Source organism: Ursus arctos, unplaced genomic scaffold (assembly GCF_023065955.2).
Source record: "Ursus arctos isolate Adak ecotype North America unplaced genomic scaffold, UrsArc2.0 scaffold_5, whole genome shotgun sequence".
Classification (NCBI taxonomy): domain Eukaryota; kingdom Metazoa; phylum Chordata; class Mammalia; order Carnivora; family Ursidae; genus Ursus; species Ursus arctos.
In genome coordinates this window covers 10359429-10374311 of record NW_026623067.1, presented here as the reverse complement: position 1 = coordinate 10374311, position 14883 = coordinate 10359429, and the positions used below count along the sequence as shown (strand labels likewise).

General features: G+C 37.9%; 1 protein-coding gene across 1 annotated transcript; it reads right to left on the bottom strand.

Moving 5' to 3' along the window:
- Positions 1-9833: 9833 nt before the first annotated feature.
- On the bottom strand, positions 9834-10781 carry LOC113261913 (olfactory receptor 2G6). Its single transcript, XM_026508224.2, has one exon. It carries the CDS (start codon positions 10779-10781, stop codon positions 9834-9836), a length of 948 nt encoding a protein of 315 aa, XP_026364009.2.
- Positions 10782-14883: the final 4102 nt, after the last annotated feature.

Below are 14883 nucleotides of genomic sequence, written 5' to 3'. Positions count from 1 at the left end.
TGAAACTGGAACTCAGCCACAAGAAGAAATTTGGATAAACTCAAACACTTTGAAGTTAAAGAGCATCCTGCTAAAGAATTATAGGGTCAACCAGGATGTTAATGAAGAACTTAAACAATTCATTGAATATATTGAGAATAAAAACACATAGGTCTAAAACCTATGGGATACTGCAAAGGCAGTCCTATGATAAAAGTACGTAGTCATCTAAGGCACTATCAAGAAATTAGAAAACCCCGGAGAAAGAACAGCAAATAAGACCTAAGCCGAACAAGAGAAGAGAAATCATAAAGATTAGAGCAGAAATCATTGAAATAGAAACCAGAAAAACAGTAGAACAGATCAATGAAACTAGAAGTTCATTCTTTGTAAGAATTAATAAGATCAATTAACATCTGGCCAGACTTATCCAAGAGAAAATGGAAGGACCAAAATCAATAAAATCCAGAATGAAAGGGGTGAGATCACGACTAAGACCAAGGAAACAGAAACAACTATTAGAAATTATTACAAGCAAGTATATGTCAAAAATTAAGCTATCTGGAAGAGATGGGTGCATTCCTGGAAAATTACAAACTATCAACCCTGAAATAGGAAGAAATAAACAATCTGAACAGATCAATAACCATCATGGGAATTGAAACAGTCATCAAGAACCTCCCAACAAACAAGAGTCCTAGGCCAGTTGGCTTCCCAGGGGATTCTACCAAACATTTAAAGAAGAAATCATAACTATTCTACTGAAGCTGTTTCCAAAAACAGGAATGGAAGGAAAACTTCCAAACTTGTTCTATGAGGACAGCATAGCTTGATTCCAAAACCAGATAAAGACCTCATCAAAAAGGAGAATTACAGACCAATATCCCTGATGAATATGAATGCCAAAATACTCACCAAGTTACTTACCAATGTCCCAACAGTAGAATAAAAGGATTATTCACCATGACAAAGTGGGATTTATTCCTGGGCTGCAAGGTCATTCAATAATCACAAATCAATCAGTGTGATAGATCACATTAACCAAAGAAAAGAGAATAACCATATGATCCTCTCTATTGATGCAAAAAAGCATCTGACAAAACACAGCATCCTTTCTTGATTAAACTTTCCACAGTGTAGGGAACATACCCCACTATCATAAAAGCCATATATGGAAAGCTCACATCAAATATCATTCTCAATGGGGAAAAACTGAGAGCTTTTACCTTAAGGTCAAGAACACACATGGATTCCCACTCTCACTGTTATTATTCAAGATATTACTAGAAATCCTAGCCTCATCAATCAGACAACAAATATTTAAAAATATTCAAATTGGCAAAGAAGTACTTAAACTCTCTCTCTTCCAGATGACATAATACTGTCTGTGGAAAACCCCCAAATTGGGAGAACTCCTACAGCAATTCAGCAACATGGCAGGTACAAAATCAATGCACAGAAATCGGTTTCATTTCTATACGCTAACTATGTAACCGAAGAAAGAGAAATTAAGGAATCAATCCCATTTAGAATAGCACCAAAAATCCATAAGATACTTAGGAATAAACCTAACCAATGATGTAAAGGGTCTGTACTCTAGAAACTATGGAACACTTATGAAGGAATTTGAGGAAGACACAAAAAGATGGAAAAATATTCCATGCTCATGGATTAGAGAAATAAACTTTTTGAAAATGTGTATGCTGTCCAGAGCAATCTGCACGTTCAATGCAATCCCTATCAAAATACCATCAATATTTTTCACAGACTGGAACAGACAATCCTAAGATTTGTATGGAACCAGAAAATACCCTGAATTGCCAGGGGAATGTTTAAAAGAATCCAAAGCTGCAGGCATCACAATACCTGACTTCAAGTTGTGAGCATCAAGGCAGCATGGTGTTGGCACAAAAACAGACACATAGATCAAAGGAACAGAATCGAATACCCAGGAATGGACCTTCAAATCTATGGTCAAGTAATCTTCTACAAAGCTGGAAAGAATATCCAATGGAAACAAAGACAGTCTCTTCAATAAATGGTATTGGGAAAACTGGAAAGCTACATGTAGAAGAATGAAACTAGGCCATTCTCTTACAGCATAAACAAAGATAAAATCAAAATGAATGAAAGATCTCATTGTGCAACAGGAGTCCATCAAAATCCTAGAGGAGAACATAGATAGTAACCTTTTCTTCATAGGCCACAGCAATTTCTTGAAAGAGACATCTCTAAAGGCAAGGGAAATAAAAGCAAAAATGAACTTTTGGGATTTCATCAAGATAAAAACTTCTGCACAGCAATGGAAACAGTCAACAAAACTAAGAGGTAATCTGCAAAGTGGGAGAAGATATTTGCAAAGACAATACATATAAGGGGTTGTTATCCAAGATCTATAAAGAACTTCTCAAACTCAACACACAAAAAACAAATAATCCAGTCAAGAAATGGGCAGAAGACATGAACAAAAACTTCTCCAAAAAGAGATACAAATGGCTAAGAGACACATAAAAAAAATGTCCAACATCAGCAGCCATCAGGGAAATACAAATCAAAACCACAATGAGATACCACCTTACACCAGTTAGAATGGTTAAATTAACAAGACAGGAAAAAACAATTGTAGGTGAGGATGTGGAGAAAGGGGAACCCTCTTGCACTGTTGGTGGGAATTTAAGCTGGTACAGTACTCTGGAAAACATTATGGTTGTTCCTCAAGACATTAAAAATAGAGCTACCTACAACTGAGCAATTGCACTACTAAGTATTTACCCCAAAGATACAGATTTAGTGAAAAGAAGGGGCACATGCACCCTAATGTTCATAGCAGCAACATCCACAACAGCCAAACTGTGGAAGGAGCCAAGATGTCCTTCAACAGATAAATGGATAATGAAGATATGGTGTATATATATAGAATGGAATATTACTCAGCCATCAGATAGGATGAATGCTTAGCCATTCACATCATCATGGAAGGAACTGGAGGGTTTTATGCTCAGTCAAATAAAACTCTCAGGAAAGAAAATTATCATATGATTTCATGCATGTGCTTAATACAAGAAACAGCACAGGGGATCTTAGGAGAACGGAGCAAAAACTGAATGGGAATTCATCAGTGCAAGAGAAAAACCATGAGAGACTCTTAACTACAGGAAACACACTGAGGTTTGCTGGTGGGGAAGTGTGGGAGGATGGGGTGAATAACTGGGTAATGGACATTATGGAGGTCATATGATTAAATGAGATTTGGGAGTTAGAGGGAACTGATGAATTATTCAACTCTACATCTGAAACAAATGATGTACTATATGTTGGATAATTGAATTTAAATAAAAAAAGAGAGAGAGAGAAATTATGGCTTTTGCTCCTAAGAATATGATAGAAGATTCTAACAACTAAGTTTTGTCTCAGGCATACAATAACACTTATCAGTAACATAAGCATATATAGACAATAGGACATTTAATTCTATGAAAGCTTTATAGAATATATTAAAGATCTAGACTTTAAACACAGATTGAAACCAATTTGTATATGAAATACATTGTTAGCTAAGAATAAAACATGTTTCTTTGAAGTACTATATATTTCACTTTAGGGCACATCATATATCAAAAATATAGGACTATAAGTAACCCTGGCTGGCTCAGGTGGTTAAGCATTTGCCTCAGCTAAAGTCATGATCCTTGGGTTCTGTGATCCAGTCCTGCATCAGGCTCCGTGCTCAGCTGGGAGTCTGCTTCTCCCTCTCCCTCTACCTCTCCACCTGCTCATATTCTCTCTCAGATAAATAAATAACATCTTTTTAAAAAAGAAATAGGATTATAAAAGCACAATATAAAAGTTACAATATATCTATAAAAATTATGAAAATTTGTTTCTCTTAAAATTAAAATGTAAAATGTGATATTTCTTTGTAAGAGAAATTGATTTGTATGCACTTGATTTTGAAGAAGTAAATTAAAAGCATCTACTTTTTGAAACTCCCACGTCATATGTAGGGAAGACTTTTTTATTTGCTGATCATTATAATGATTCTTTTTCACTGATTGAATTGAATAGCTTTTCTTGGTACATATGTAAAATGGCAGTCTTTATACTCACTTCCCTAAAAATAATCCTATATGAACCTCTTTATAATTCCTGTCTCTGTGCCTATGAGCTTCAAAAATCAAAGTATTTCCATTTCTTTTACTTACAATTTGGGGTGGATCTTGTGCTATGGGTTCCCTTAATTTTTGTTTTCTAAGATCTTTTATATTTCTCTTTTCCTTGAGTTCTTCAGTATTTCTGACAAAGGGTATTGTTTCCTTGCTTTCTTATTAAACACACACACACACACACACACACACACACACACATTTCTCCATTTCATGGTATTTGGAGGAGTTTTAGAACCATATGTTTATTATACCATTTTTTCATTGTATAGTTTTAAAAAACTACAATATTGAATGATTATATAATGACATAAGACTGCCTTTTTCTTGTAGGAATAACATGGAAAACTATTTTAGAAAGCAAATTGTTAATATGTGTAAAGTGACTTACGTATACCAGTTTTGGCTTACCAATTGCATTTCTAAAAATGCCTAATAAATTGAATTTCCCTGATGGGTAATGATTTTGAACATTTTTTCATGTGTCTGTTAGCCATTTGTATGTCTTCATTGGAAAAGTGTCTGTTCATATCTTCTGCCCATTCTATGATTTGTTTGTTTCTCGTGTATTGAGTTTGAGAAGTTCTTTGTAGATCTTTGTAGATCTTTTATCTGTAGTATCATTTGCAAATATATTCTCCATTCCGTGGGCTGCCTCTTAGTTTTTTTTTTTTTCTACTGTTTCCTTGGCTGTGCAGAAGCTATTTATCTTGATGAAGTCCCACAAGTTCATTTTATCTTTTGTTTCTCTTGCCTTTGGAGATGTGTCATGAAAACGGTTGCTGTGGCTGATGTCGTAGAGGTTGCTGCCTATGCTCTCCTCTAGGATTTTGATGGATTCCTGTCTCCCATAGAGGTCTTTCATCCATTTGGAGTTTCTCTTTGTGTATGGTGTGAGAGAGTGGTCAAGTTTCATTCTTTTGCATGTAGCTGTCCAATTTTCCTAGCACCATTTATTGAAGAGACTGTCTTTTTTCCACTGGATGTTTTTTCCTGCTTTGTCAAAGATTAGTTGCCCAAAGAGCTGAGGGTCCATTTCAGGGTTCTCTATTCTGTTCCATTGGTCTATGTGTCTGTTTCTGTGCAAGTACCATGCTGTCTTTGTGATCACAGCTTTGTAGTACAGCTCGAAATCTGACATTGTGATGCCCCCAGCTTTGTTTATCCTTTTCAACAGTTCCTTGGTGATTCGGGGCTTTTTCTGGTTCCACACAAATTTAAGGGCTGTTTGTTCCAATTCGTTGAAAAATGTCATTGGTATTTTGATTGGGATGGCATTGAAAGTGTACATTGCTCTGGGTAGCATAGGCATTTTAACTATTTTTTTTTTTTTAAAGATTTTATTTATTTATTCGACAGAGAGAGACAGCCAGCGAGAGAGGGAACACAAGCAGGGGGAGTGGGAGAGGAAGAAGCAGGCTCATAGCGGAAGAGCCTGATGTGGGGACTCGATCCGGTAACACCGGGATCACGCCCTGAGCCGAAGGCAGACGATTAACCGCTGTGCCACCCAGGCGCCCCATCTATTTTTAATCTTCCAATCCATGAGCATGGAATATTTTCCCATCTTTTTGTGTCTTCTTCAATGTCTTTCAAGAGTGATTTGTAGTTTCTAGAGTATAGATCCTTTATGTCTCTGGTTAAGTTAATTCCAAGGTAACGTATGGTTTTTGGTGCTATTGTAAATGGGATGGATTCCCTAATTTCTCTTTCTTCATTCTCATTGTTTGTGTATAGAAATGCAACTGATTTCTGAGCATTGATTTGGTATCCCGCTACATTACTGAATTGCTCTCTAACTTCTAGTAGTTTGGGAGTGGATTCTTCTGGGTTTTCCATATAGAGTATCATGTCATCTGTGAAGAGAGACAGTTTGACTTCTTCTTTGCCGATTTGGATACTTTTGATCCCTTTTTGTCGTCTGATTGCTGTTGTAAGGACTTCTAGTACTATGTTGAATAATAGTGGCAAGAGTGGGCATCCTTGCTGTGTTCCTGATCTTCAGGGAAAGGCTTCCAGCTTTTTCCCATTGAGAATGATATTTGCTGTAGGCTTTTCATAGATGGTTTTTTGAGATTGAGGAATGTACTCTATCCCTACACTCTGAAGTGTTTTAATCAGGAAACGATGCTGTATTTTGTCAAATGCTTTTTCTGCATCTATTGAGAGAATTATATGATTTTTGGCTTTTTTCTTGTTGATAAAATCTATGACACTGATAGATTTGCGAATGTTGAACCGCCCTTGTATCCCAGGGATGAATCCCACTTGGTCATGATGGATAATTCAAATCAAAACCACACTAAGATACCACCTTACACCAGTTAGGATGGCAAAGATTGACAAGGCAAGAAACAACAATTGTTGGAGAGGATGTGGAGAAAGGGGATCCCTCCTTCATTGCTGGTGGGAATGCAGGTTAGTACAGCCACTCTGGAAAACAGTGTGGAGGTCCCTTAAAAAGTTAAAAATAGAGCTACCCTATGATCCAACCATTGCACTACTGGGTATATACCCCAAAGATACAGATGTAGTGAAGAGAAGGGCCATATGTACCCCAATGTTCATAGCAGCATTTTCCACAATAGCTAAATCATGGAAGGAGCCGAGATACCCTTCAACAGATGACTGGATTAAGAAGTTGTGGTCCATATATACAATGGAATATTACTCAGGTATCAGAAAGAAGGATTTCTCAACATTTGCTGCAACATGGACTGCACTGGAGGAGATAATGCTAAGGGAAATAAGTCAAGCAGAGAAAGACAATTATCATATGGTTTATCTCATCTATGGAACATAAGAGCTAGGAAGATGGGTAGGAGAAGAAAGGGATAAAGAAAGGGGGGTAATTAGAAGGGGGAATGAAGCATGAGAAACTATGGACTCTGAGAAACAAACTGTGGGCTTCAGAGGGAAGAGGGGGAATGGGATAGGCTGCTAATGGGTAGTAAGGAGGGCATGTATTGCATGGTGCACTGGGTGTTATATGCAACTAATGAATCATCAAATTTTGCATTAAAAAACAGGGATATATTGTATGGTGACTAACATAATATAATAAAAATATTATTATAAAAAAATAAAATACATAAAAATGCCTTATAAGCACATAATAATAAACATAGTCTAAAAATGTGCAGGTATGTTCAATGCAGCTATTAATTAAAGGAAAATGTAAACCCTCCAATTGTAAGGAAAAAATTATAAATTTTGGATATTTTTGGAGATTATTCAGTCATAATAGAAAAGCTTGCAATATTACAAATGAAGAAGATAATATAGAATTGTATATGCACTATGACTGCAAAAGAAATATAAATATATCATCATAGAAAAACTTGGCATTACACAAAAAATAGTAACTGGATTTTTTTCAAATGTGTTTCATTTCCAATAAGTCATTTTATTAAACTTGCTTTCAATGAGTTTGTTGTTCCTGTTATATTATTTCCTGGTTTATTTTTGCAGGATTTTCCTATTATCTCTTTTTTGTATAGCATAGCATATTTATTTTTTAAGTTTTGTTATATCTGCATTTTTTCCTTAACTACATTAGCAGTAATTTGTTGTGTATAGTAGTAATTTAATTTTTTTCAATGGAAATTCTTTTTTATGTTACCCTAATGTAGGTTTTAAATTTGTCTTTGAAATTTTATTGTACTTTGTAAATTTTGTGTTATTATTATTATTTTTTTAAATTAGTAGACTCCACACCCACCATGAAGCCCAATGCAAGGCTTGAACTCACAACCCTGAGATCAAGAGCTGAGCTGAGACCAAGTCAGATGTTTAACCAACTGAATCACCCAGGAGACTTGTGTTATGTTCTTTACTTCATATCTGATTTTCTTTTCATTTTTGCAGTTTGTTTTATTAAATGTAATCTTTTTTGTGTCATGGATGCCTAATTTTATTTAAATAGATTTTTATTCTGATGTGTGTGTGTGTGTGTGTGTTTCTTGACATGCTTTTCTGGGTATAAAAAAGTAATCCTTCTATAAAAATGAGGTTATTTATATAACTTCTCACTTTGCATGTTATAAATGAAAGCTTGTGTTCCTTAACATCTCCCACCAGGTTCCCAACTCGTCCTCCCATTAGTGAATATGTTATTCATATTTGAAAATTCTAGAAGGCAAACTCAACTAATCTTTTATGTCTTTTCTTTCTCATAAACTAAATATTCATTATTTCAGTTGTTATCAAGATGTTTAAGGGGTATAAATTACAGAAGGTGTCTTTGGAGAGGCATCACTGATTTATTGAGAAAATTTTCCTGATTTTCTTTCTTATGCATGCAGGCTTTTTGTCTTCAAACTTGTCTTTGGAAATAGAGTCAGGTCTAAATTTTCTCTTCAGCTCTTGTAGATTGACAATGACATTTTGATACAAAGATGAATTTTAAATGACCCTCAGTTTTCTTTTTTGTCATCATAAGTTTTTTTATTAATTTTTATTATGTTATGTTATGTTATGTCACCATACAGTACACCCTTAGTTTTTGATGTAGTGTTCCATGATTCATTATTTGCGTATAACACCCAGTGCTCCATGCAATATGTGCCCTCCTTAATACCCATCACCGACCTATCCCAATCCCCCACCCCCCTCCCCTCTGAAGCCCTTAAGTTTATGGTTCATTCCCCATAAGTTTAAATCACATGAAAGCCCACAGAGATTCTGTATGAATTATACTTCTTATTTTCATTGATGTTTTCATCCTTCTTTTTGCCTTGTTGTGTCATAATAAAAATGAAAGTAAAGTAAGTTTGTAGATTAAATCAGTTTTTCTATAGATGCACAATTCTGTTAAAATACTTGAAATTGACAAATTTCACTCTCTTTGGACAGAGAGACAATAGAATGACACACACTTTTCTTTCACTTTCACTCACTTTCTAAATCCTTTAAGAGAAGGAAATAAATAATATGTGAATTGATCAACTTAATAAAAGGTTACCCATTTCATTATTTTAATAATAAAGTCATAATTTACATTACAAATATAATCAGTGTATCACAATTCTGAATTAGTTTTATGTTTTTTATAATATAAATAAGCCAAAATAGTGAAACCTGTCCATTCCCTGGTTTAAACTAATGGGGAAATTGTTATATATTATATATTATACATATATATGTACCTAATACATATGTTACATATCATGCCATGTATATACATATAATATGTTATAAACTTGGAAATATATGTGTATACACATGATATATAACATACATATTATGTCTGCTATGTATATATATATACAGTGTATGTGAATTGTAGAAATAAAGTACATTTCATGTTTCATGGAAACATATATTATGACACAATTTTTTCACAGAGGTGAGATGAATGATATTTCCAAGAAGTTGGGGAATCTGCAGGTAACATTTCAGTTGAGCTTTTAGGAATAAGTAGTTTACAAGCTAAACATGGACTCCAGAGTGAAAAAATTTGTGCATGAAAGTTGATGGCATGTCGAAGAAGAGCAAAGCAGATAGAACATAAGGTCTTGGATTCATGCAAAAGATGTTTGGGAAGAGTGAAAAACTGTGCCTGGAGTATGTTAGCTTCTTACAGAATTCTGTGGCTTTTACTATTCCTTATGTTATTGTTTAAAAACAACCCAGAACATAGAACAAATAATCTATGAGCTAAAAATAGCCCACTAACTTTATACCCGCAAGTCATATATTTTCTGAAACAAGAACATTTCTCATTACCAGTGTTCTCAAGGCCCCTTTCACATCTTTGTTTCTCAGAGTATAAATAATGGGGTTTAAGACTGGGGTGACTATGGTGTAGAAAAGAGAGACAAATTTTCCCTGGTTTTTTGAGCTACTTTTGGCTGGTTGAAGGTACATAAAAATGATGGTTCCATAGAAAATAATGACCACAATCAGATGGGAAGAACAAGTCCCAAAGGCCTTCTGGCGCCCTGCTGCTGATTTTATCCTCAGCACAGCTTTTGTTATAAAGCCATAGGAGATTAAGATGAGTGACACAGGGACAATTAGAAAAATCACACTAGCCACAAAGAGTTCTACTTCATTGAAAGTTGTGTCCACACAGGCCAGTTTAATGAGCACAGGAACCTCACAGAAAATGTGGTCCAGTTTGCGATGACCACAAAGGGGTAGCTGCACAGTAAGGGAGCACTGAATTAAGGAGGTGATGAGTCCACTGAGCCACGCTACACCAGCCAGGGATGCACAGAGCTGAGGATGCATTATAGTTGTGTATTTCAGAGGCTGGCACACAGCAGCATATCGGTCATAAGCCATGACTGCCAGGAGAATACACTCAGAGGAGCCTAACCCCATGGCCACATAGAGCTGGGCCACACATCCACTGTAGCTCATGTTTTTTTCTTTGTTATTCATGGTAACCAGCAACTGTGGGGCAACACTGGTGGTAAAGCAGATATCCACACAAGAAAGATTGCTGAGGAAAAAATACATTGGAGTGTGGAGTTTGGGGGCTAAACAAGACACCAAAATGATGAGAGTGTTCCCCAGGATGTTCAAGATGTAGAAAAGCAAAATTATGACAAAAAGGATCCTTTCTAGTTGGGGCTCATCTGCAAATCCCAGGAGAAGAAATCCCTTTTCAGAACTGTTGCTGCTTTCTTCCATTGTCCTGCAGACTTCAATTTATAAAATGATTAATATTGTGGAGAAAAAAGATGATAAGATGAACAATGGTAAACTGTGGTGTTTCTAATATGATTATCTTCCTTTTATAACATTCAGCCATATTGTAAAGACTGATAGCACTTTTCTCAATGTGTATTATTTAACACATTGAGAATGCCTCCCCCTTCTGTTTTCTTGAGCACATTTCACTCTTTCAAATGGGAACAGCACTAATCCAACCACCATCACAATACCTTCTCTTGTTTACATCCATAATCCAAGAGGGTATTATGTTCCCCTCACTTTTCTTGGACAGACATCTTTATATACTTAGTGATGCTTATTTGTAAGACTCTATTCTATCAATTTTGGTTTGATCCTCCAAAAAGATTCTGCCATCATGTATTTTTAAATTATACAATGGCAGACAGATATGGAGGAAGCATTAAGAAAATTAACACTTAGGTGTTTTTGGAGAGAATATAAATTAGATATAGGTACTGATGGTACACCTTAAGCATGGAAAGGATTTTGAAATGATATATATGTATATAAAAAGGAACTGCTGAAAAGATGATCTTTTCAGAAAGAGCACATGACAGTCAAATTACCATCAACCTGATGGCCCATTCATTGTTTTAAAGACTGGAATTATCTTCACACAGTTTAAGCTGCTGATATTTTTAAATATTTTTTATTTTATTTATTTGACAGAGATAGAGACAGCCAGCGAGAGAGGGAACACAAGCAGGGGGAGTGGGAGAGAAAGAAGCAGGCTCATAGCAGAAGAGCCCGATGCGGGGCTCGATCCCATAATGCCGGGATCACGCCCTGAGCCGAAGGCAGACGCTCAACCGCTGTGCCACCCAGGCGCCCCAGAAGCTGCTGATATTTTTAACTAAATGATCAGACAGCAATCTTACATACACACATTATTCCATGGTTTCTTTTCATTTTTCACCACTTCCATGTCTTCACTTATCTCCTTTCCTTTATGATTTAAAATATGTATTGATTAGTGTAGCTTACCTTTCAAATACTTAGGGATGAGTTAGAGAAGTGGTTACCTTGGCTGTCTCCTTTGTAGGTACTTTCAGTTAAAAACCAAAACCAAAACCAAACCAAAACAAAAAACCTTTCACATCTTTTCCATTTAAAAAACAAATATTGGGTGAGGGAAGATGGCAGCAGAGTAGGAGGACTCTGAGCTTGTCCCAGGAACACAACTAGATAACTGTTAGATCATCCTAAATACTCCAGAAATTGACCTGAAGACTGACAGAAAAAATTCCACAATTAAATGGAGAGAAAAGGTCATACTGAAGAAGGTAGGAAGTGCAGAGATTTGGTTTTGGGGAGAAACTGATCATGGGTTCTGTGGAGGGAAAGGAGTTGTGGTCATAGAGAAGCGAGAAGGAGAAGGAGAGAGAGAAAGAAAGAGAGAGAGAGAAGACAGACAGGGGAATGCAGAAGAATATTTCCCCAAAGCAATTTGCTTGGAAAATGAGAGGGGCTGATTTTCAAGAGCTCTTGCAACCGGCAAGACTTAAAGACTGGAATTTTACAGGTCAGCAAGTTTGGCTGGGATTGAGCCCAAAGGGCACTGTGTTGTTTCCGGAGAGAAGACAGGCAAACACCCTGGGGCAGACCACATGGAAAACAGTGATCTGAAGAATGCTTGGGGCATATGGGGGTGGAAGGATTGTTTGCTCTTTTCCCAGAGTGTTTAGGAAGATGCTTCTCCAGGAACAATGGAGCTGGCTGGCACCATTTCCTTCTCCCAACCTGCAGCATAAACACAGAGCCACCTGTGGGAAGCAGTGCAGTGCTCCTGGATGCCTAAATGGCTTACACCAAACCCCACATCCCTGTGCTCTGGCAGGATTGCCCTTCTCAGTCAAGTTTGCCTCAGTCCCAGTAGAGTGGGCCCCTCCCCTAGAAGACCAGCACAAACCAATGTCCATACCATGTCTCTTGACCAGAGAGTTCTGCAGGACCTCAGTCCTGGTGGAAGTGGTGACACATCTCATTTCACAAGCAGACCAGAGCACACATACTAAAAACTCCTCGAATTAAGGCCAGGAACGAAACACTGCCCACAATGACTGGTTTGAAGGCTACAGCAGGCACAGCACAATGGCATTGTACACACAGCACACACCAGAGACAATCACTAAAGCACCAGACCCTGGACTCTACATGAAATCTTCTTCATAAAGCCATCATTCTCAGGAACAGGAGATATAACTGGCTTTTCTAACACAGAGACGAAGGCATAGACTTAAATAAAATGCCAAGATGGAAGAATTTATCCCAAGTGAAAGAACAAGGCCACATCCAGAGATCTAAGTGAAACAGATATAAGTTAACATGCTTGACAGAGAATTTAAAGCAACAATCATTAGGATATTCTCTGGGCGTGAGAAAAGAATAGAAGACATTAAGGAGACCCTTACCACAGAGATAAAAGAGTTAAAAGAGAATCAATCAGAGATGAAAAATGCAAAACATGAAATTAGAAACAGGCCTCATGTAATGAACAGCAGGGCTGGAAAAAGCAGAGAAAGGAATTAGCGATATAGAAGATAAAATGGAGGGGCGCCTGGGTGGCACAGTGGTTGAGTGTCTGCCTTCGGCTCAGGGCGTGATCCTGGCGTTATGGGATCGAGCCCCACATCAGGCTCCTCCGTTATGAGCTTGCTTCTTCCTCTCCCACTCCCCCTGCTTGTGTTCCCTCTCTCGCTGGCTATCTCTATCTCTGTCAAATAAATAAATAAAATCTTTAAAAAAAAGAAGATAAAATGGAGGGGAGGAGTTTAGATGGTGGAGGAGTAGGGGTCCCCATTTTCAGCTGGTCCCCTGAGTGGAGCTGGATAGGTACCAGACCACCCTGAAAACCCACGGAATCAGCCTGAGATGTAGGAAAATATGTCTGGATCTCTACAAATGAGCATCTCCAGTGCTGAGTATTGAGGTATGAAGCGGGGACCTGTGAATCTGCACACAGATATGGGAAGATAGATGGGAGGGGAAGGGAGCTGCCATGCTCGGGCACCAGGAAGCTGTAGCCACCTGAACTGGGGAGTGGGCCAGACTCTCGGACTGCCAACCAAGAGAGAGCAGACTGAGACTGTGAGCCTGGAAATGCGCCTGCAACCAGACTGAAAACCGGCACTCCGGAGCACCCCCAAACCATACAGAAACAGAGAGCTTGGGAGCGTGCACGGGGGCGTCTGGCAGCTGGCGGAGTTAGAAACACAAAGGACAGAGACCTGCCAGCCCTGGAAGTGAGGGCTGGGACTCCAGGTATAGGGTGCACAATCTGGCATGCTGCAGGGTTTTTTGCAGCACCAACAGAAACAGAGTAAAAGAGGCCAGGAGAGCTCAGTGGAGAGTGGACTGCAATCTCTCGGCTCTGAGACAGAGGTTAGGATTTGGCCACTCCTGCTCTGACTCTCAGAAGAGCCACAGAAAACCACCAGGGAAAGCCTCCAGAGAACAAAATACAAGCTCACATTGTGCCAATTCCCATCCCCCCTCTCAGGGGACAGGGAGACTCTACCCAAATTGGTCGCCTGAGTATCAGCGCAGCAGACCTTTCCCCCAGAAGGCAGGCTAAAAAATCAAGAAGCCCACATCACTAAGGTCCCTATAAAACAGGTGCACACTACCTGGGTCCTGGTCAATAATTTGGGCTCTGGACAACCCCACAACCTCTCCTCATCAGAATGACAGGAGAACCCTCCCCCCCAGCAAAGAAAAGATAATAAGTCTGTGGCCTCTGCCACAAAACTGATGGATATGGATATAACCAAATTATCAGAAATGGAGTTCAGAGTAACAATGGTCAAGATGATGTGTAGCATTGAAAAAATTATTAACAAAAATGTTAACAAGAATATAGAATCCCTAAGGGCTGAAATGAGAGCGAATCTGGCAGATATTAAAAATGCTATGACTCAAACACAGTCAAAACTGGATGCTCTGACAGCCAGGGTAAATGAGACTGAAGAACGAATTAGTGAATTGGAGGATGGGTTGGTAGAAGAAAAAGCTGAAACAGAAACTTGGCTCAAAAAAATTCAATCTCAAGAATGTAGGT

Excerpts from the sequence above, each read along its gene's own strand:
- LOC113261913 (XM_026508224.2), bottom strand. The coding sequence starts at position 10,781 with ATGGAAGAAAGCAGCAACAGTTCTGAAAAGGGATTTCTTCTCCTGGGA.